The 24,168-nt window shown below is 28.9% G+C and overlaps 2 protein-coding genes across 3 annotated transcripts; one reads left to right on the forward strand and one right to left on the reverse strand.

The window, feature by feature from the left end:
• Window positions 1–5,848: 5,848 nt before the first annotated feature.
• On the forward strand, window positions 5,849–15,286 carry LOC113847373. Of its 2 annotated transcripts, XM_027476445.1 has the most exons (14): window positions 5,849–6,344; window positions 7,256–7,328; window positions 7,432–7,559; window positions 7,675–8,073; window positions 8,418–9,727; window positions 9,937–10,385; window positions 10,501–12,269; window positions 12,362–12,519; window positions 13,086–13,246; window positions 13,344–13,501; window positions 13,964–14,205; window positions 14,378–14,761; window positions 14,928–14,990; window positions 15,199–15,286. In XM_027476445.1, exons 1-11 carry the CDS (start codon window positions 6,255–6,257, stop codon window positions 14,180–14,182), a joined length of 4,914 nt encoding a protein of 1,637 aa, XP_027332246.1. In that variant the 5' UTR covers window positions 5,849–6,254; the 3' UTR covers window positions 14,183–14,205; window positions 14,378–14,761; window positions 14,928–14,990; window positions 15,199–15,286. The 2 variants fall into 2 exon arrangements, with proteins under 2 accessions (XP_027332246.1, XP_027332247.1); XM_027476446.1 differs by lacking the exons at window positions 12,362–12,519; window positions 13,344–13,501; window positions 13,964–14,205; ... (1 more) ...; window positions 14,928–14,990; window positions 15,199–15,286 and having other exon boundaries at window positions 13,086–13,240.
• A 2,401-nt stretch (window positions 15,287–17,687) lies between these two features.
• On the reverse strand, window positions 17,688–19,523 carry LOC113874671 (pentatricopeptide repeat-containing protein At4g15720). The gene has a single exon (XM_027512883.1). The coding sequence runs from the start codon at window positions 19,521–19,523 to the stop codon at window positions 17,688–17,690; it is 1,836 nt and encodes a 611-aa protein (XP_027368684.1).
• Between the last annotated feature and the right edge of the window lie 4,645 nt (window positions 19,524–24,168).

A 24,168-nucleotide genomic window follows, 5' to 3' on the forward strand; every position in this document is an offset into this window, starting at 1 on the left:
AATTTTAGTACATTTTTTAGGTTAATATTATTATATTATTAATTAATTAGAATATATAATTCAAAGAGACAAACACATTAAAAAATATTACACCACCGTTGTAGCTAAATTAAATTTTATTAAAAAAATAATATTCTTGTAAAGTTAAATTTAATTTTGTCTTTTAATTTATTTTAATTCTTTAATTTTTTAACTATTTTGAATAATTTTTTTACTAATAATTTTTTTTTTTGGTTATCTATATTGATTTTTATGATTCATCAATTTTTTAAATTTTTTACTTAATACAACAAACATATAATTCTTATTTTTAAAATTTATGTATTATTTATTCATTTTTTATCTTCAATCTTTTATATTTTTCTTTTAGATTTGTGCACGAGAAAAAACATTTAAGTAAAAAATATTTTTAGTTAATTATTATTGAGATTAAAAAAAAAGTTATTTAAAAATATATTTAACAATTTGTCTTTAATTTTATCACTTGTATATTCAAAACTTGAAAATGTGATAACTTTGTAAAGTAATATTCTCGTTGGATAGTTGGTTGCATTTTTACATTTATTAAAATGTATGTGAAGGAAAAATAAAGAAAAAGATAATGAATCAGATTTTTTTTCATGGTCTATTTATTGAAGAAAAAAACTAAATTCAAAGAAGGTTTATGTTTTAAATTTAGATTTATTTACTTATAAGTGTTTGGCAAAGAAAATATGAGATGTTTTTAATAAATTAGTAAATTAAGTATTTTTAAATTTATTTTTTTTGTTTGAGATAAATAATTAGATTTGATTGTTTAAAATTATAATTTAGTAACTAATGAAATTGATGTATAAATAAGAGATTTTGCATTTATTTTTTTTTAGCAATAAAAGAAGACATACATGAAGGAATATAATTAATTGCATCAAAAGATATCTTTCTTAAAAAAAATTTGACCGTAAAATGTAATATTAAATAAGAACCATGTGCTTACCGTACTTGAGAAAAAATAATAATATGTGAATTTAGGAAAATAAATAAATAATACAAAATATTACATATGAAAAAAAATTAATACAGTTAGCATTATTAATAAAAAATAATTTTTTTAAATATATCAAAAAATTAAAAGATTATGGCAGTCAAAGACAAAAAGTTGCGGATAAAAATATTACTTTTGTTTAAAAAAAAGTTAAAAATATATTATATATCATGATAAAAAAATAATTTTAGAAATGTATAAAAAAATAATTATCGTTGTGGTTATTATTATTATTATGTTACGATACAAGATTTAATGTATTAAAAGATATACTAATAAATTTATTTTTTTTCAAATAACCCAATTAATTAAGTTGAAAGGTATAATACAAGTATGGGTTTTTTTTATACTGTATTTATTCATCTTAATATTATAAATAATTAAAAAAATTAATAAATTGAGTAACTTTTTATTAATTTAACTTTTTATGTACTGTATTTTTTTTTTAAATTCCCATTTATTATATAAACTAAATTATTTGAAAAATTAGTCAACTTTAAGTTACATTTTCCCACTTATATAAATACAAATGATGTATTATTATTTAAACATTTAAATATTTTATTTTTTTTTTATAAATTATTCTCTCTAATTTAATGATATTCAACATAACTACATATTGTTATCAACAACAAAGTACTATTTTAAAAAAATATTTATAAAATTTCATTTTAATTTACAAATAATTGTGATGTGATATGTTTTAAAAAAATTACAAATATTTAAAAAAATTTAAAAGTTCCATGTAATGAAAAATGCTTATTAATTCTCATATTTCCTCTCTCTCTCTCTCGCTCTTTTCTTTCAATGCTTTATGTAAATGTTTTTTTTAATACAGTCAATGTTGTTTTATTGTATTTTTAATAAAATTTATTAATTTAATTATTTGTTCCGTAAGCAAAAACATTTGACAAAGTTGTAATTTATTAATTTTATATTTATGATTATTATTATCAAATTTTTTATGTATAGTTAACGATGTGTAATAAAATAACAATAATAAAAATATTTATTGTTGCCAAAAAATATTATTAATAATATATTAAATTTTTTATATGCAAAAAATATTTAATAATAAACTTATTTACTTATAATCAATTAGTTAAAATTAAAATTTTGCTAATAATAAGTATCATTAAAGTTGAGATAATATTTTTTTATTAAATATTATATTAAACATTTTTAAAACGAATTTTTTAATTAATGGTAAAATATACCAACTTAACATATAACTAATAAAAAAATATTAACTTTAACTTGTACGACTATAAATAAATAATTAATGATGATTAAAAATTATTAAAAAAAAATTTTGTTATACATTTCTAATTCAGATATAATAAATGATTTTGATTAACAAAAATATTTATAGTTATTCATTTTTAAACTAATTTCTAATAAAATGTCTAGTTAAAAAAGTATGTGCAAAAATTTTATTTGTCCATTGATTCACTCTCGTTACAAAATAAATTGGAATCTTTAAGTTTTCCATGACATATATAATATTTCACACACCATATAACTATTTTTTTAACTTTTTATATATTTATTTTGTTTGTTTGTCTTAATAAAATTTTTAATTGTGACTTTAAAATTTAATTATTTATATTTAGTCTAATAAATATTCAATTTATTTTTTTAATTATATAATTCATTTTATATTTGTATTTAAACATTTTGTATATTTTTTATAATTTGTATAAAATAATATTTTTTTTACTTCTATAATTTTTTAAAATAGTAATTTTTTTAAATAAATAATTTAATTTGATCATAAAAACTAAAAATATTAAATGTAAACAGTTAAATCAAGAGAATGAAAGTGTAATAAAATCAATTAGTTAAATATTTCCTATAACTTACTAATCTCTTGTTTTATTGTATTACTATATTTTATTTTTTAAATATTAAAATTTATTTTATAAATCAAAATGACTGTAAAAATGTTACAATAAAAGAATAAAATTTTATTCGTAAAAAAAATAAATTTTCTTACATTGATATAAGTATAAAAACTTTTACATTTAATTTAAATTTTTTATTTAATTTAAATCTAATAAATTATATTTAAATTAAAAAAAAATTAAAATTAGGTATAAGAGTTTTTAGATTTATATATATATATATACGGAAAAATTTTGTTTAAACTGTATATTTTGGTATTGTAATTCTTTTTAAATGAATATTATTTCTATTTTGCATGTTGCAATTTAAAAAAATTGTTTTTTTAGATATACTGTCTACTTTTTTTTTTTATACTTGTCATTTATTTTATTTTTTTGAAAAATAAACTGGAGATGCATTAACTAACAAGGATAAAAATAGAAAAAAAATTGCTTGTTAAATTTATAGAATGAAAAAAATATATAATAAAATTGCTAAAATATCACAAAATTTGAGAGAATGAGTCATAAAAAATATCAAACAGGAGAATAAAAACATATACAAATAAATATCTAAAAACAGTAGTTCAGTGTATGTTTTTAAATAAAATAAATGACAAGTATAAAAAAAATTTGATGATTCCAATATTTATTTATTTATAGTTCAGTAGTTCAGTGTATGTTTTTAAAATAAATATTTAAAAATGAACTACAATAAAATAAATATTCTTAAACACTGAACTACTTGTTATATAAATATCTAAAATACAGTAGCTCAGTGTATGTTTTTAAAATTTGATATTATTTCTATTTTTAAATATTGTAGTTCAGTGTATGTTTTTGCTAACGAACGCCGGTGTTATGCATATCTTAATAAGCATTCAAATAAATATCTAACACTTAAAAATATATTAATTTTTAGTTTCTCTTTACGACGTGTAAACAAAATTTGTTATTATAAAAAAATTATATTTTTAAAATTAAAATATTTTAGATAATAATATTAATGTGAGTCACGCGAGCTTCGAAACAGTGAAGCCACGTAGTACGTAAGTTCACGCGCTGCATTTCCCCTTGCCGTCTCTAAGAAAGGGTCCAATATTTAAAAAAGACAGAGAATCTTAGCATTCACTGCGAGAATCTCAACATTCATTTTATTGGTGAGCAAGAGACTCATGGCGGACCCGGGAAGGGGATAATTCCAACGAACATGTATTTTTTATTTGTGAAGTTTTCATTAACGAATGTTATCAATCATTAAATAAAAATATTTTAAATCTTTGTTTCCTTAAAAATATTAAACGGTTTATAGATATTTACATAAAAGTAAGTTATATTGTATGATTATTTTTAAGTATAAAAATTAAGTCAATATTAAATATTTTTTTATGAATATTTTTAAAATCAAGAAAGGAAAAAATAAATTATTAAAATTAATATATGATATATCAAAATTTAACACTTAAATCTATATTTATTAAGATCATAATAATATTAAAATACAGCTTACCTGAAAAAATATATTAATTTGATATAAAGAAGAATAAATTTAAAACAATTTGATATTACATTAATTTATTTAAAATAATGTTTGAGAAAAATAAAGAAGAAAATAAAAACACAACTTGATGAGAGTGAAAATAAGTACTAAAAATACTTCAATTTAAGAATAAAAATTTAGCTATATAACATGATATAATTTTATATATTCCAATTTTATATATGAACTATAAATGGTCATAAATATAGTATTTATCATGTTTTATTTGGTTGGCATCTCAAGATAATATTAAAATTTAAAAGCATGAATTGATTTAGGATTTTAAAATATTTTTTTAAATAAAAAAATTTATTGTTATTTAATCAAAATTTTATGTTACTTAAAAATAATTTAGTTATATTTAATCTGAATTTTCAACTTATACCTAATAAATCTGTCTGTAAGTTACATGAATTTTTACAAATATATAAAATTAATTATTTTTAATATAATAGAAACATAAAAATATTAATTGAAAATTTTGATTATTTTTTAAAAAATTTATAAAAATAAATATAATAGTTAAAATTAATTTATATATAATTTTAAACACGGTAAATATTAAATAATGATAATAATTTAGTTATAAATTAATAAATATATTTGTATGTTACATAATTTTATTTATATTGTTTATTAAATTTTTGTTATTTTAAAATAAAAATTATAATTTAAAAATAAAAAATATATAATAATAATTTTTTATATTCTATTAAAATATATTATAAAATATATTACAAGAATATTATTAATGTTTACTTCAATGTTATTAATTATAAACTTTGCATTAAATTTATGTTTATAAGCTTTTTAGTGTGCTTCTAAACATGTAGTTAAAAATAAATTTCATTTAATCTATAAAATTTTATATTATTATTTAAAATTTTGTCAAGGATTAAGCTTAAGTATAGAAAGATAACATTTTTATTAAAAATTTAAATATTATTACATTCAGAATTTAGCAGTGTAATAAATGTCTCATTGTTTATAAAAAAATTGAACTTTTAAATTTTAAATTCAAATTTAAGAGATAAACAAATTTGATATTTGATATTTTTTTAGGTAAGTAGTTTCCAAGTTACAAGTCAATAGACTAACAAAATGACTTATCGAGCTCCCTAGCCAGTTGAGAACAATAATGTTTAACTATTTAAAAAAAAAATTAAATTCAAAATTTCAATTTTTCTGCATATTTCAACTGGCTAAGCCTACTTTACTCCTAATCGGTTCAGAGTAACGCTTAAATCGAAATACATTAAAAGCCTAAATTCCATATTTTATCCTATAAATTTAGTCCGGCCCATTTTAGGGCTATACACAGGAAAGAGATAGAAATAAAATTTAGGTGAGGCAATAAATAAAAAGAATATTAAATAACAAAGAATTCAGAGACCAAAACCCAGGTCTTTCTTTCTGTGCTGGGCACATCAAAACATTCAAGAGCGTGAGAGATTTAGTATCCGTTTGAACTTATTCATTCCACTCGCCACTGACCGATTCACCGATCTCATCAATTCCCACCTGATTCTTGGGTTTGAAACCAAAGTTAATTTTTAATGCAAATAATAATTCATATAAAGGATTGTCGCATGGCATGATCGCACTTTGTTTCATCGTTTATCCCTTCTGGATTTTCTGCTTCATTTTGTGGGTCCGTGTTTTTTATATAAAAAATTAAATTTTTTTGCCATTTTATTTTTGTGGTTGGGTTGAAGGGATGTTGGACTTTAGGGAAGGTTCCAGTGTAAAGGGGTTACTATTTGGGTTCTGGGGTTTGGGTTAGGGCTTAATTCTGTGGGTGGTCGAGATGCAAGCCAATACTGAGTTCGAGGAAGGAGAGGCTTTCTGTTATAAGGACGATGACGACCACATTGACCTTGATTCTCTATCTTACATTGTAAGGGTTTACTTGAAATGTTAACCAAGTTCACTGTTTTTTGTGGTTAGGTTCTCTTTTGGTCTCAGCCAGTCCAATTTGATTGTGCACGCAAATAGACAAACAAGTAAAATCATTTATTTATTCAGTACTATAATAATGCCATCAGTGCACATGATCTTTAAATTTATCAATATGTTTGGTTCGTGGGAAAATATGAGGAATTGAACAGTTACTGAGTACTTTATGATTAAACAAGTGTTTTGTTTCTAAAAAAAGGAAATTAAGCACTATAACCGAAGAGATTCAGAAACATGATAGAATGTCTTGAATTTGTTGCAATTGAGAAGCATAGGTAATCATTCCTTGAAGCTTTCCAATATGTACCATGGATCAGTTGTAATGGCCTAGGGATGCTGTAGATGCTTTTCTTGCCGCAACTCAATATGCGGAGAACATAGCTGACCACTTACCACTTACCAAGCAACTGTCTCTGCTATCTGCCACACCCAATTTCCCACCATCAATAACCATATGTTGCCTTGGTTGTACTTGTGCTTAATAGCTGTGATGCAAGTTATCCTCTTGTTATTTCTCTGATAGTTGATGGTATGCTAATATGCATTTGTATTTTTTCCATAGGAGAAGATTGTTACCTACCAATTTAATGATAAAAGTAATGATAATTGTTGATGGTATGAAAGTGTGCATTTGTATTTTGGCCGTAGGAGAAGATTATTACCTACCGATTAAATGATAAAAATCATGATAGTTGTTGAATTCGTTTTGCTGGGCTTCATGGTGCCTGCTATGATATTGCTTCATTCCTAGTGATTATTCTTAGCCGAGGCCATTTTTCACTTTAATGTCCTCTTAATTAAATTTTTACTTAGAATTAATAGGACTAATCACTTGCTTCCTGTTTATTCAAGGATGAGAGGATTCAGCATGTTCTGGGTCATTTTCAAAAGGACTTTGAAGGTGGTATTTGTGCTGAGCGTTTGGGTAAGTGACTATATAGAAATCATAGCTTGGTAATGAGAAATGAAAAAACTGCCTACATGCTGACAAAAATGGTATTATTGGATGATGTGAATAATTTTTTCAGGTGCTAAATTTGGTGACTATGGCTCCTTCTTACCTACATATGAATGCTCTCCTCCTTTTCGATCTTGTCCAAAGACTACACAAAAACACTACAGTTCACCGAAACCTCCTAGCAATCTCCACATGGTGGTATATCCAGATTTGTTACTTTTTGTTTTTATTTTGACCATTGGATAGGAAGATAATATGTCAGCTTGGAAGAAATACAGTTCACTTGAGCATTGTGGGTTATGTTGTTATACAGGCTGCATTTCATCACTCAAAAGCATCTTCAAATATGCCTTCTTCTATGAGGCTTAGAACTGCTTCCCATAATGCTCATCCATTTCATAACTTAAGGGTACCTTCGATAGATAACTCAGCAAAGAAGAACACAAGAATTTCTTCCAATGAAGAAATGGAGAAGTGCACTTTGAAAGCTCATTCTGAAAATAAGTCAGGAAGTTTGACTGACCAAAGAACACTGAAGTTGCGAATCAAAGTGAAATCAGATATCTTAGCAAAAAAGAATGCAGCAATTTACAGTGGTATCGGACTTGATAACTCTCCATCTTCATCAATGGGGAACAGCCTTGAGGAAAGTGAAGACATGCCGCCTGTATCTCAAGAGACCCCTGAAGAATCTCCCACAAGCATGGTTCAGGTAGCTGATGTGTTCTATTTCTATGAACTAATCATTCCAATAGCTTATGCTGTTGGGTGAGCACATGAATGATCTAATATCTATCACAACTACTAATGCATGAGCCCTCTGGGTTTGAAGCATGGATAATGCATAAGCCTACCTTATCTTGTGTTGAAATTTAACTTTTATTTAAAAGAATAGGGGCCTCAGGAATATAACTATAGACTGATGGTCATAGAAACTCTTATACCATGTCATGAACCAACTATCCTAAAAGCTTAAACTGTTGGGTGAAACTACATGATTGATTTTATATCTTAAAATAATTTTTCTTTAATTTTTTTTATTATTTGATGCTACAGGTTATGACATCCTTTGCTATCCCTGGAGGTGTGCTAATATCACCTCTACATGACAGACCGCTCTACTTGATAAGAAAGGATAAAGTTCTTGTAGACAGCAGACATGTGTCTTCTCTTAATGGTCATGAAGAGCATTATTCCATGTCTACTGATGAATCAGATTCTCTTGTGGGGGATAGACATATGTCAAAGAAAAGGAAAGTGACATCGGTGGACCAAAGTGAGAAACAGCACATGGATGTTAACTGTTCTGAGAATGATATGGCATTACATATGAAGAAAAGATTTGGAAATAGAACTCCAGATCGTAAGGACTTTCTCTCTAATGACTTGAAATGTACACCTCTGTCAAGTTCAATTTGTGATGTTGGTGAAACAACTGAAGTTCAGTGTAAGGCTTTCGAAGTCTCCAAGGGGGTCAATAAAGATGGGGTGGAATGTAGAATGGTTTTAAGTGAAGCAGCGAAGGAGGATTCACTGGAGTCAATATCTGGTCAGGATTTTAACAAGATTCAGAAGCAAAATACAGGAAATAGCTTCGTGAAAATAGTTATGGATCATAAACCGGAAACTACCCAAAATAATAATTCTACTGATCCTAAGAATAACATCAGGTGTAATGTTTTTGCAATTTCAAAAAAGGTTAAGCGTGATGCAGTGAAATGTAAGGTGGATCAAGATACTCAGAAGTGTGAAACTAATCAGAAAGGAAAGGTAAAATCTGAGAGCAAGAATAAGTCAAAAGGTGAACGAAATCCTGGAAAAGTTATGACTGCAGCAGAAAAAGATAGCGTGGGTACTAGTTATCATACAGTGGTAACTGATGGAAAGAGTGCTGGCTTTGGTATTATTTCTGGTCAAAGTAAAATGAATAAAATAAAGTCACTGAAGGATAATAAGGTCAGACAACGTGGCACAGATTCATTGAATGGAAAAAATTCAGAATGGAAAGTTGATGCAATAGATGAAACAGATGGGCCTCCTCTTAGTAAGGTTACTATAAATGCTAACCTTGACAATGTTGAAGCAAAGAGTGCATACAAGGTTAAAGTAAAGGAAAAGCTAAGTGACAATAAAGTGGTTAATCAGTTGTTAGCTGAGTCATGCGTAAAAGATGCTCCGGGTGCATTTGCTATTGCTGAAAATAAACCAACTTCTGAGGTGGTTCCACCATCAGCAGCAGCTGCACCTCAACTTATTGAAGAAGATTGGGTATGCTGTGACAGTTGCCAAAAATGGCGGCTTCTACCTATGGGTTTAAAGCCAGAGCAGCTTCCAGAGAAATGGTTGTGTAGCATGCTATATTGGCTGTAAGTTGATTATTCTCAACTTGGATTCATTTATGAGCATATTATGCTAGTTAAAAACCTAGTCTGATGTGTATTATAAGCAGAATTGAGCAGTATCTAGAGTGATATGCAAATTGTACTTCGTTTTATTCTTTCTCCATGTGTGCATACATTTGGTCTGTGTTGTATGTATTTTTAACACATCATTGTTCTTCTGAAATTGTTGTTAGCCCTGGAATGAATCGGTGTAACATCAGTGAGGAAGAGACAACAAAAGCACTTTATGCCTTATATCAAATGCCTATTACTGAGGGCCAAAATAACATGCAAAGTAATGCCACCAGACCTGAAACCAGAGTGAGATCTGTTGATGCTCTGCAGCTTGGCCTGAATTACAAAAAGTCCAGTTCTGATGGAATGTTTGATCAACAAGGAAAGAAGAAACTTGGTATTAAGGGAAAGGCAAAGACAGGAATCAATAACAACATTCATCAATTTTCAAACACTGAAAAGAACAATGCTCTAGACTCTGTAAAAAATAGAAGCTTGATTAACATGAATCAGAAGCGTGCAGACTCAAACTGTGTGAAGAAATCTAGTTCTAAACATTTGAGTAAGTTGAAAAATTTGATAGAAGAGAAAAACACACGTAAAGAGAAAGAAAAGCAAATGAATGGAGGTATCTCATTCATTTTAGGCTTGATATATTATATTGTTGCTTCATATTTAAGTTTAGGGTGCATATCAATATTTTTTAATTGAACATGTTAATGTTGTTTTTCCAATGTGTGCAGGTGACAGGAATTCTGTTAAGTTGAAACTTAAAATGGAGGCTAATGAATACAGATCTGAAACTTCAAAGAAATCTAAGACTGAAGATGTTTGCCATGCTGATAAACAACTGAATTCTGACATGGAATTTGAAAAGAAGGATCTAAATTCAAGAAATGGTTTTTCAAGAAAGTCCAGTGGGAAGGATACGAGGAAATATGATGATTATTGTTTGCCTGACAATCTACAGGACAAGCTGGTAGTTCCAGTAAAGAAAAGAGACCAGGCACAATTTTCGTCAGATGATGGTTCATTAGATGCAACTAACTGTACCAAAAATAGTTTGATTAAGAAAAGGAAATTGCGAGACTGGCTCAGTAATGAGAGACATAACAATGCATTGTCCATAGAAGGTGACAAGCAATGTGGGGAGGAGGGCGAAGTAAGTGGATTTATGAAGGAGAAGAAGTATATAGTTTTGAATACTAAGGCAAAATCAGTAACTGAAGGTGATGATGAATTGAGTGGAGAAAGTGGAATGAAGCAAGGTTTCTTGTCAGACAGCAGGGACCAAATGACTGTTGGGACAGAGGTGAAAAGTGTTGATAAGGCCTGGCAGCCAAGGAAGCACCAGAAAAATGTTACTTCTTACCAAGCTTTGGATTCATTGGGGAAGGATTTGGGCTCTGGACAAATTTCATTGGCAGCAACTTCTAGCTCTTCTAAGGTTTCAGGGTCTCATAAAGCTAGAACTAACCTTGAAGATGTGAGAGGCTCACCAGTTGAATCTGTTACCTCGACACCTTTGAGGACTTCCAACTTGGACAGGCGTAGTTTGGCAACCGGGCACATATCAGAAAAAAATGGTGCTAGAAAAGGTGGTCTCTTGTCAATGAGTTCCAAAAAAAGTTTGGATAACAGGGAGGGAAAGTTATCACTGAAACTGAAGGATAAGAGGGTTTCATATAGCCTATATCCTACACAACATGGTCATTGTGGCAATGGTTTGCATCATGAGGAGAAAGTGAGCAAGATTAATCAGGAAAATGCACTTTCTTGGCAGAAATCTGGTAAGATTACATCATTACGGGTTAAGGAAAAGGGCAGAAGTTCTGGTCCTGAGGTTAATAGGGATAAAGTGAAGGTTTCAGCTTCTGATAATGGTTTTTCCAAAAACGGTGAGAGTTATGAGTCAGCAGGTGATGCTAGTCATCACGTTTCTGGTACTGAGACAAGAAATGAAATTAAAAAAGGTTCTCCAAAGTTCAACCTTCGCGAGAAAAATTCAAGGCATTTGTCAAAAGAAACTGGTAAACAAACTGAGCTAAAACAAAAAGATTCAGCAAATTCAGTTCTGAAAGCAGATGCTCCATGTAGCACTAACAGAAAGATTATCTCTCAGCAGAACCTAAGTCAGAACTTTAAGGAAGAAAACAAAGCTAATCCGGTATACACTGGATCAAGAGATGGGAAAACTAAAGTTTTCTCATCTTCAGAGGGTGAAGCAAAAAGGGAAACATTGTATGTAGGTTCCAGAATTGCACCTGGATCGCAGAAGGGAGATATGTCTAATGGGCATCCAGCTCATGCATCTGGCAATGGTGATGTCACCAAGTTAGTGAGAAATTCAGTTGATATTAGTTGCAATGTTGGAGTTAATTGCATTTCAGGAAGTTACGCACCTGATGGACAGCTCAGTGAGTCAAGTCCCTCGACTACATATTCTGGCCAAACTGCCTTTAGCATTCTGGAAGAAGCCAAAAAACTAAAAGATTCCGCAGATCATTATAAGGTTACCTTATCATTTAAAGATTTTACTTCACATCTGTTTGTTTGATGTAACATCTTTCTCTTTCTAACTGATGGTTTAAATGCTGACTGTAGAACTCTGGGTTTGAGTTTGAAAGTAATGAGACTTATTTTAAAGCTGCCTTGAAGTTTCTGCATGGAGCATCACTTCTAGAAAATTGTCACAGCGAGGGTAGCAAGCACAGAGAGACGAATCAAATGCAAATATATGCTACTACTGCTAAACTTTTTGAGTAAGTAAAATTGGAAGTTGTTAACACGAGTTATGCCCAAGTTTCTTAACAGAAGCTATGTGTAAATTTGTTACTTTAATGATCCTAGTTCTTAGATTTATAATGTTATTGGTCAAATTACTTTTTGTTAAAAAAAAAAGGGTTTGAGAATGTTCTGTAAATTGGTGATTTCAAACTTTCCTTTTGGGACTTCAACTTCGTATGGACTGTCTGTAACCTAAACATGTTTTGGATCTGATGGGGTCTTTTATGTCATTTATGTGACACAACGGCAAATCACTTTCTTCTATTAATACTCCTTCAAGGCGCAACCGCTATGTTCAATTAAAACATAGCATTGTCATCAGTGCTTTCATAATTCCTAGCTCAATTAAATTTCTGTTTCATTGCTGCTTTGTGCTGTTAAAAGCATACTTCTCATTTGTTAAAACTGTTGGTACAAGACAGACACAGTGCCCTTCAATCACTAGAATTTATTTGCTAGAATCTTGGTGGACTTTGTCTTTTCTTTGATCTATTTGCCTTAGCTTCCCTTTAATTATACAATGCCATAAAATGTGTTCCAGATCCTGTGCCCGTAAATATGAAAGACGCCAAGAAATGGCTGCAGCTGCTTTGGCATATAAATGCATGGAGGTGGTATACATGAGACTGGTTTACTGTAAACATTCTAGCATAAACAAGGATTGGCATGGGTTGCAATCAACTCTACAAATGATTTCTCAAGGTAATTGAACACAATTTTGACTTTAGATGTATGTCTTCAGGCTAGTTGAGCATCACTTTATGGTGTTGTTTCACTGATCTTTTACTCTATTCTTTAGGTGAATCTCCTTCATCTTCTGCATCTGACATTGATAATTTAAATAACCTGGCGGTACTGGATAAGGCTACTTTGAAAAGGGGTACTAATACTCATGTTGCAAATAATCAAGTCTTATCTGCTCAAAATTGCCCAAATATTGTCAGACTTCTCAATTTTGTAAGTTTTAGTTTGACTCACCTTATTTTTCATTTGGAAAAGTCTGGGAAATTGGTCTGTACTAGACTACTAGATTGATTGTTTGGAAAAAGTCAACATGGAAGGAAGCTGGTCTTTCAATGCTAAATAGGAAGTTCAGATGTTTTCCTTAGAATCAGTTTTCTGTTGCATGCAAGATCTTGGCTCATGCCTGTAATTCCATGAAAGCACAAATAGTGGTTCTGGTATATAACAATCATATGGTGATTTGAGTATCATATTGGCAATTGGCACGCTTTTGTCATACAATGCATGGTATAGTTTTTGTTGGAGGTAAACTGTCAAGCTTATAGTGTTTATTCCTTTTGTTCTTCCTGCTTCTTAAATAATATGTTTAGCTTTTATATTTATTAAGTTTAATTAAAGTATGTGCTGGTAATAGTTAAAAAATTACTGAGTAAAAGTTAGCATGTGGTTTTGCAGACTCAAGACATAAGTTTTGCAATGGAGGCTTCTAGAAAATGCCAGAGCACTTTCATGGCTGCCAATTTGATCATGGAAGAGGCACAGAATAGGGATTGCATAACTTTGATTAGGAAGGTTGTTGATTTCAACTTCCAAGATGTAGATGAGCTTGCACATCTGGTTTTGATTGCAACAAAAGCAATAACTCATGCTGGTCTAGGTGGTGTTAGAGATTAACTCAATACTGTATATAATGTGTATTTTTTGGCTTTCCCTTCTCTACTGAGATGACATCCGGAAAGGAAGTGGTTCAAGGATATCTACATGTGCTGGCACCTGGAAACCTGCAAAGAGGGCAGGTCATCCACAATGTTACTCTTATGTACATTTGTACAAAATCAGATTATCAACAAATTTTAGAATGTATTTTTAATTGTTCAGGTTCTTCTTAATGTGAATAGGGGCACAATTCTCTCACCCTCAAATTTTATGGGTTAGAAAGAGGGAAGTGATTCCCTCTTGTTAAGTGACAGAGGATGGATAACATGTAATCGTTCAGTGCTACATTCTTTGCTCCAATAATTTGGAGCCTCAGAAAAATGAAAATAGAACCAGCAAATGTTAGGCAACCAGTTTTGAGGTCTTTGGATACTGATATAGTCATAACCAGTTTAAGTAACACCTGTTTTCCTGTTATCATAGTGAAGTTATGAATAGTTAGAAATGCTTGCAGAAAGGTTTCTTTTGTGTCTCATTGGTACAAACCTATACATTGGTCATGCCAACTTTTGGAATAAAGTATTCACAGATATCCAGGTACTTAGTCATCACTCATCAATGGTTAAACCTGTTCTTTGCTCTAGCCTCTAGGTATTTCTTCTCACTTCTGCATTTGTCTAGGTGATATACTGTTTGTTTATCATTGGGATCTGGTAATGGGGGAATCATCAGCAGTTTGAGTTGACTTTGGTATTCTGTGCAGGGAAGGTGCTTTGTGAGGAATATTAGCTGGTAATGCATTCTATGCTTGATCAAGGCTTGCAAGGTTTTTATATTTGATTTATGCGAGAATTTACTTTAGGTCAGTTTCCTTTTGTATTGGGTGGAATACTCGTTATCCTTGATGACAATGAGAATCCTATCATCTGTTTTGCCAAAAACTGCATTGAACCTTTAAGGAGACATTAAGATAGCTATTCAATGGGTAAAACTATAATTACTTTACTTATTCTATCATTACTTGTTTAAATCAGTTGAAGGCTTTGTCCCCTATGCCCCTATCTGAGTATATTGATATCTCTATCAATTCTGCTTCTTTACATTGTCTCGCATACTGAGACAGTGAGACTCATTTTCCTCTACATGTTTCATTCAGGGTTTGATATGTGCTTTTGGTGTTTTGAAATATTGATTCAGTATGCCTTATTTTCCTTTCATGTTTGAATATTATGTTACTACGTTTTACTGTAATAACAATAGATGTCTCTTTGCTGTAACTTATTTTTAGATACATAAACGTTTTGGAGTATAGAGCACATGATGTGCTGTGATTATACAATCATGTAAAGACTGGCCTGTACAGTATTACCCTCAATTTGGCTTCTTCCAAGCAGTGTCTATCACCAAGGTATGTTTTGACTAATGATGGTATGAAACACTTCATTTTTGTCCCTCCTTTTGAATTGATGATGGTCTCCCTCCTCATAAGTGTTTTCCTCAGGTTCAAACCCTTGACATTACCATGGCTTCTCAGCTACTGAACTCAAGCGCATATTACATTTAAAGAAAATTATCTGGTAGATTTGGTGCAGCATACAGTTTGTGAGCTATACCAACCGAAATTTGGCTTGGGTTTGACTGTGATATATATATTTTTTAACAATTTAATTGTACACTTAAAAATTATTTTCAGTTCCTAAAAATATACCAAATTTTGGTATTAGTTTCTTGAAGTTTAATCTTTGGTTTGTGTCCTATTTGTTTTTTAAAAGTGAGCACTTTTGATCGTTCCTGTGATCTATCATATATCCATTTAATGCCTGACCGATGGTGAATTGGGAGTTCATGTGCCACAATACTTGGATCCATGACAATCCAAGCGACTAAAATTGCTTAATTTTGGAAAAAAAAAGGGACACAATTAAAAACTCAAATTTTAGATAGACTAAAACTAAAATTTGGTTTACTAGCGGATAACATATTTAAATTGGCCTATGCACCATGTTTGCCACGAATCCCTCAGCTTTTAATTTATATTTGACAGCATTTTGGTTTTGTTTGGGGCATTAATATTATTGGTCTAATGGGCAAATTGAATATACACTGTTTAGTAATCTCTCAGCATATAATTTTTAACTGACGACAGGTTGGTTTTATTAGGTGCATCTTGAGCTTGTGTTGATGAAAGTGGACGCTACAGAGTCTTTTCTTCCTCATTCTTTCATAATTTTATTCTTTCTTTAAATTATTATTATTTGAATAAATAAATTCGGCTATTGTATGTCCACGGTTCTCTCCTAAGTACTTTTTTCGCTTAACATGCGATAATATCCCGTTGTATATATTAATTTTACTGACGTCTGAAGGATAACTAATATCCTTATTTGGGAATAAATTGCAATATAACTTTTAGTCAATTCATTTTACTGCCCTTGACTTTTCATGTTTATCATTGGGAGAATTTAACCATTAATTAGTGTACATAGTTTACTTATTTCGCTACAAACAAGTTGATGTGATGTGTTTGTGAACCTATCTAGAAGTACCGTTAGTCTTCCTTTTTTTTTTCCAGCTTAACTTTTTACATATTACACTTTTTAATCTTCTTTTAATATAGCATTTTCATAAATTTTACTTAAGAAAAAAATGATTATTTATATGATTAAACAAATTTAAATGTCTAAGGTTAAATTATTAGTACCACTTATCAAGACTGTTCTCGATTCTTAGATTATCACAATTTCTGTTATGCTATAAAAAAAATAAGAAGATACCATTGTTTCTGGTACAAAAGTTCCTATAAAAATAAAAAATGTCTTACCTTTAAGTGCAGTTTGAACTATTGATTTACGTAATTGAAAGTAACAAAATAGGTTTACGGCAAAACTTAGAAATTGATTACTGATCTAATTTGAGTACTTCTATAAGATAGACTTTAACAGAAAACCGAAAAGTAACGACAACAAGTGATTGAGTTCAATAGTTTCTAACTCTAAACGTAAATCATATTAAGGAAAAATTAACTTATGTTAACTGGTCATTATCTAGTTAGAAATGACTTAGTATATGTTTAAAAAATTTATAAAATTGTGTTAAATTTTGTAGCGTTAAAATAAATTTTCGTTGACATCAATAATAAATTTACATTTGAGCAAATTCGACGTTAATCTAAACATGCTGTTAGTTTGGTGATAAGCATTTGAAGATGGAAAGGGATAAGACTTTTAATTTTCTGAATTGGCAGGTAACAGAGAATTAATATCAGTTGACCAGAGATAATTTTGTATATGTTTGTAAGCGTTTAATGGAAAATACATAAACCTACCTTCAGTTCCAACTTTAACAATAGTCTTTGTTTTGATTGTCTTTTTGTTCATGGAACACAAAATTATCTTAATTTGAAATTCTGTGTCTCCAATCTCATGTTTATTTCTTTATTTATGCAAATAAATTGATCGCTTGGTAAAATCACTCCGACTGGACACTGTTCTAAGAAATATTAACAATGGTCGAAGATAAATCATTACCAAAAATCTCCGCAGGTGCATAATCCGTTTTTGAAGTGATGAAATCTGTTCACATCTCTCACAACAAATTCTCTCTCTACGATATCACTAATCATCTTGAAGGTCTCATGACAATCCCTGCACATTCTCAAGTTCTTCATTATTCTGATTGTGGTTCCTTTAGGTGTGTTTATTAGTCCAAATGCCAAGGCTAGTTTCTCACTATGCAGACTCAAAATTTGCTCCTTGGCCTCCTCTTCCACATCAACAAATACCAACCCTGTAGTCCCTCCCATATATCCCCTTTCCTTCATTCTCTCTTCCAATTCTCTTAGCAAGCTCAGCATCTCTCTCCCTGGAGTACATTTAGGGACGTTGCCGGCATGGAACAAATATGTTGATTCCTTTATCTCAATCCAACTGCTGCCAGGTTCCTTGTAAACTCCAGCACGCTTCATCTCGGATCGTAGATTATGAGCATTTTCCCAATCCCCTGCTAATGCATATGTGTTGGACAATGCAACATATGCACATGCTACTTGTTGGTTGGACTCTATAAGCCGATTGCCGGCTTCAAGAGCAATGTCTACCCTGCCATGAAGCCTACTAGCTGAAAGAAGTGCCCCCCATAACAAGGCATATCCCTCACCTTCAACTTGAACTGATTTTGCTAACCCGTATGCTTCTTCAATACGCCCCACTCGGCCTAGCATATCTGCAATGCATGTGTAATGCTTTGCATCAGGCATCACCCCATATTTCCTTCTCATGGAATTCAAGAGCTCAAGTCCTTTATCTATGAGCCCTGAATGGCTGCAAGCATGCAAAACCCCAACAAAGGTGATATCATTAGGCTTTATTCTTCTATCAATCATTTCTTGAAATAGTTGTAGAGACAATGTCCCAAGTCCATACTTTGCAGCACCTACAATCATTGAAGTATAGGGAATCACTGAAGGATTTGGGATTCTCCTAAAGACTTTGTCAGAATAATTAACGCAACCACATTTGGCATACATGTCCACAAGTGCACTGGCAATCACGTCACTTGAATCATGTCCAAGACGGATGATCACCCCATGAGTGATTTTTCCTGAACCTAGGCTTCCCAAACTCGCAGAAGCACTGATTGCACTGCACAACATGAAATGATTCAGTTTGTCAAAGCTTGTATAATTGAATTCTTTAAACAGTCGTAGAGCATGGAGTCCTTGTGCATTCTGAGAATATGCCGTGATCATGGAAGTCCAAGTAACCACATTCCTTGTACACATGGAGTCAAAGATCTTCCGAGCCTCATCAACATGGTTGCACTTCCCATACATATCAACGAGGGAAGAACACACAACAAGATTGGACCCAAACCCCGAAACCTCAACAAGAGCGTGAACTCTACGACCGATCTCAAGGTTGGCAAGAATAGAGCATGCATTGATGAGAGTGGCAAATGTGAATTCATTGGGAAGAACCAAGGTTCCTTGCATTTGACGGAAGAGACCAAGTGCCATGTTGGGTCGACCCTGGTTAACATAACCAGCCATAAGCGAAGTCCAGGACACAACATTTCGCTGAGCCATTTCGTCGAACAGTTTTTGTGCATACTCGATTCTAAAGAGTCTTGTATAGCAGTTGATGAGATAGTTTGTGGTAAAAGTGTCATTTCCAAAACCGGATTTGACAACGTTGGAGTGGGTCGAGGTCGCAGAGGCTAAGTCCTCGCAAGTTTGGAGCTTTTCAACGAAATAGGATTTGATAGTATTGGTGGGAAAATGGGATAGTTTGTATTGGCAAGAAAGAGAGCATGAAGAAAAAGAGAGGGATATTACCAATTTGGGGTTCCACGCTTTCTTCATCACTAAATTCACTCTCCAAAAAAACCTTAATAACAGCAAACGACTTATTAAAAATACAATTCGAAGGACATTCTAGTTATTGCATTAGTATAATTTAATTTTCTTTAAAATAATTCTTTTAATAACTGTAAACTGTCAAAAAATCTTTTTAACCAGCACTAGCTCTAGTTTATATAAGTTAGGCCAAAAAGTCTATCAATTTCTAAGCCTATAAGGCTAAAAAGCCTACAGAAGTTATTCAATATAAATTATGATAATTATTAAAATATTTAGTAAAAATATTTATTTTATATAATATTTTTTATTATAAATTTATAGTCTAATAAAATTACTTAAAAAATAAAAATAAAATTTATATAATATTAAATATTTATAATAATTATTGTTATTAAATAAAATTAATAAAAGTAACAATTATTATATAATTTTAACAATTTTTTATATAATTTTTATCTGTATTATTGATAATTATAAAATAATTATAATAATTTTTTATATAACTTTATAAATAAATTTTAAAATATTATTTGAGTATTAACTATAAATTATTTCATATTATAAAATTTTTATATTATTATTTTTGTTGATTTATTTTTATAAAATTATTATATATTTTTTTTCTGAGGATCGTATTTTATTTATATAAAAATATTTTATATTTAATAAATAAAGTCTTAATAAATTTATAAAATTGACAACAAAAAATAACACTGATAAAATTTGTCAAATCTCCTGAATAAAAGTTAATATGCTCAAAAAAGTAAATAAATATTTTCATCATAAAAATTATAGATATGTAATATTTTAGATTATAAAATTTATAGATGCAAAAAAGTAACTTGTGTTTTTAAATTTTTTTCTTAATAGAAAAATTGTGATAAAACTTTATATAAAATTTTAAACTAAATGCAATATATATATATATATATATGTATATAATATTTAATTTTATTTTATTAATTAATTTATTATTTTAAACTTATAAATATACATAAAATTAACTATATTATAGCATTAATGTAATATAAAAAAATAGTTTGTATACGATAAATTAAAACACATACTTATATATTACATATAAATTGATAAACTAACTAATAATTTAATTTTTTATTTATAAGTTGATTTATGTAAATATTTACTAATTATTGAATTTCAAGTGTTTATTAACAACTATATTTTTTTAATAATAAAAAATTTATCTATACCTATATATATATATATATATATATATATAATTTATTAAAATTAATCATTTAACATTTACATATTTATATTTATAATTAAACCCTCATTTTGAATCCAACATTTTAGTTCTTGAAAAATTTAAAATATCATATTCGTTCCTAACTTCCTTTTCCGTTATTCATTTTAGTCCGTAGACTCTGATTCTGTTAATAAACCGTAATAGAGAGCTGACTTGTCACGTTAAGTGTCATATCAGATGTTTAGTTGGCAAAAAAATAATATCGTTTGAAAAAGGAACGCAACAAAACAGTTTAATTGTTAAAAACGACGTCATTTTGCATGACATTGGTTGAAGGATTGTTAGCCCTTGAGGAAAGAACTTCAGAGCAACCATTGAAGAGAGTGTTCTCCACAACAACAGATTTCAAGTCATTCTTAAACTCTGACAAAGGAGGAGAAATGCTATTGCCACTCAGATCTAATAATTTTAAAGACGCTAATTCAACCCATCAATAAACTCTAATAGTGCCATCATTTCAAAAGTGTAAGAAATCCCCAATTTGTTCTAACAAAATGCAGCACCGGTCTACTGTTGGAGACTTGTTAGTAGAGTAAGAGTAATGAGATCCATTTGTAGCAAAACCTTAACTACTTTAATATGATGATTACTCATTGCTTCATATAATGTAGTGTTCTCATCGCAGTTTTTGACTTTAATGTAGTTCTTGTTTGTTTCTATCTCATGCTCAATGTCAAGAAGAAAAGGATTAACATGTTCAATTAGTAACCTTGCGATGCTGTAGTGTCCATAACTAGCAGCGACATGAATGAGCATTTCTCCTTTAGTATTAGGAAGTAGAACGATTTGAGATCTAAGATTATATTTGTGAAGAACTATAAGTAAATATGCCAGAATCTCACCAAGAATATCACCCAAATTCACGTTCACAGAACAATGCCATTTTTTTACAATTAAAGATATTTTGCCACATTTATTTTCCAAACGACATCTTTTCTTGTCACCTGAACATCTGACATAATACTTAACGTGACAAGTTAGCTTTCTATTATGGTTTCTTAACTGAGTCTGAGTGTAGGAACTAAAATGAATGACGGAGAAGAAAGTTAGAAATTAACGTGATATTTTTAATTTTTTAGGGACTAAAATATTATACTTAACCTCTCTTGAGGACTAAAATGAGGGTTTAGTCTTATATTTATATTAAAAATAATCAAACCATGTATAAACTTAAGCTATAATGAATCTAGAATTATTAATGTCATTAAAGAATATTTAAACATGGTAGAATTGATTGAATTTATTAAAATAATTATTAAATAGTATTTTATAAAATATTATTTTATCATTTAATTATTGTTTAGTTAAAAATATTTAATACTAATTCTTAATTAAAATCATAAATTATTAATGTACTATATTAAATTTAATTAATAAAATTAAACAAATGCAAAAGCTAAATTTAATTTAATTTTATAATATAATTATATTTGATATTATTTTTATGATAAAATTTTAATATATTGAATAAATATTTTTTATTTTTAAAATTAATTTTTATATTTTAAATATAATTTTTAATTTATTTAAATAAAATAATTTAATAAATATTATAAAAAATATATAATAGTTATTATTTACTTTAAAAAATAAGTGAGTTAAATCACTCTTAACCCTGACCCTAACCTACTTATTTTTTTTATTTTGAAGCTCAGGATCAATGTAAATTTACTAACTATAGGACTTTAAAAAAAATAAAACTATATAGAAGACTATTAAGATAAAATTCAAAATTTTGGCTCATTTTAACGACTCTTGATGCTAATGGTTATTAGGTTAAAATTAAAGGTTATATGAAAAATATATATTTTCGCACATTTTATTTGCTGAAGTTGTTGTAGCCCTGTATCAAAGTTGCTACATATTGACATTATGAGAATGTCATTTGTGAAATTGTTTGCTTTCATGTGGTTGTTCTAACCTGGTTTCTAATACTAATTTTGGTTGCTGCTTGATTGGAATTGTTTGGTTCAGCATCTAGTTTTGTTGGAGTAGGCAATTCTTGTTATTATATATTGGACTACTCACCTACCTGTTTGACTTCTTTAACTTCAGCAGTTCAATTTGGACTATATCTCAGATCCCTTGTTCAGTCTCTACTTCCAAGTTGTAACATCCAAGGGTGGATTAGCCGAAATTCTACCTCCAAATTCTGTGTGCATGATTGCTTCTTCATTCCCAATCCTCTCATTAATGTTGGGTACATTATTATGATGTCTAAGAATTAAGATAATCTCAAGCTAGTACAATTCTTAAAATATTTATATCAAGTATGATCGGATCTTACTTTTTATAATATTACTATTATTTCATCAATCATTTTATTTCACACTTTCTTTCTTTTTTCGTTTTATATCTTATTTTATTGTATAAATAATTTTTTGTTGTGATTTACTTTATATATATATATATATTATTCTCATACGTCTTTTCACGCGTAAATTTTTTCAAATTTTAAAACTAGAAAGGCAATGTCCAATACGTACAAATTTAGTGTCAAAATTTTATAATGACGAGACACATAAGTCTTATGAGGATTTTGTTTTGCATGTACTTAATAATAACAAATTTCTCATGTAACTTTAAAATTCATACAAACTATAAAACATATAAACTAAAAGTTATAATTAAGTGAAGAAAAATAAAAGCACAAATAAAGTATGGAAGGTTAATTTTAAAAAAATTAAATACACTAGTTGAAAAAACTATAATAAATATATATAATTAAGTTAAAATTTTTAATTTAAAACTTAAAAAAGATAAGAATGACAATAAATACATTTAAGTGGAATATATCATTGATTGAATATTTAAAAAAAGTAATGTAAATAGTTTTCGATAAAAAAAGTAATGTAATAGTTGATATTTTAAGAAAAAAAATTTGTTTATAAAGTGATATTGTGTGAAATAAAATAATTTTTCAAAAAGATAGAAGAATCCAATCTTATCAAATCCATTCCAATATTACACATCATCACTTTGAATAAGAGTATTTTTCTAAAATATCAGTAAATTGTGTAATTTTTTTATATTAATGATATGTAATGTTATGATTAAATGTTGTTAATTTAAACTTCAAATGTTATATAACTATCATAGTAAACATCTTTATGATTTCAAAATTATCGGAATCTTAATCTCAATTTAAATTTAATTTCAATATTTTAACATATTATATCAAATTAATAGATTAAGAAACAATATTTTAACTTATAAATATGCATTAAAAACTTACTAAATTTAACATAAAAAAACTTGTTTTTTTTTTAATAATGAAAAGATATTGTTAAAAAGATTCCGAAAGATACTCAAACCCTTATATAATCAAACAAATTCTACCTGAAGCCTAATACCTCAGAAACTCACAAAGTAAGAGAG

Source organism: Abrus precatorius, unplaced genomic scaffold, assembly GCF_003935025.1.
Source record: "Abrus precatorius isolate BTA unplaced genomic scaffold, Abrus_2018 Scaffold8, whole genome shotgun sequence".
NCBI classification, from domain to species: Eukaryota; Viridiplantae; Streptophyta; class Magnoliopsida; order Fabales; family Fabaceae; genus Abrus; species Abrus precatorius.

Bases quoted from the DNA above. Each gene is read 5' to 3' on its own strand.
- LOC113847373 (XM_027476445.1), top strand. From the start codon at position 6,255: ATGCAAGCCAATACTGAGTTCGAGGAAGGAGAGGCTTTCTGTTATAAG. The intron at 10,386-10,500 runs GTATCTCATTCA...CAATGTGTGCAG, and splicing joins AGAAAAGCAAATGAATGGAG to GTGACAGGAATTCTGTTAAG. The intron at 13,247-13,343 runs GTAATTGAACAC...TCTATTCTTTAG, and splicing joins TCTACAAATGATTTCTCAAG to GTGAATCTCCTTCATCTTCT.
- LOC113874671 (XM_027512883.1), bottom strand. From the start codon at position 19,523: ATGAAGAAAGCGTGGAACCCCAAATTGGTAATATCCCTCTCTTTTTCT.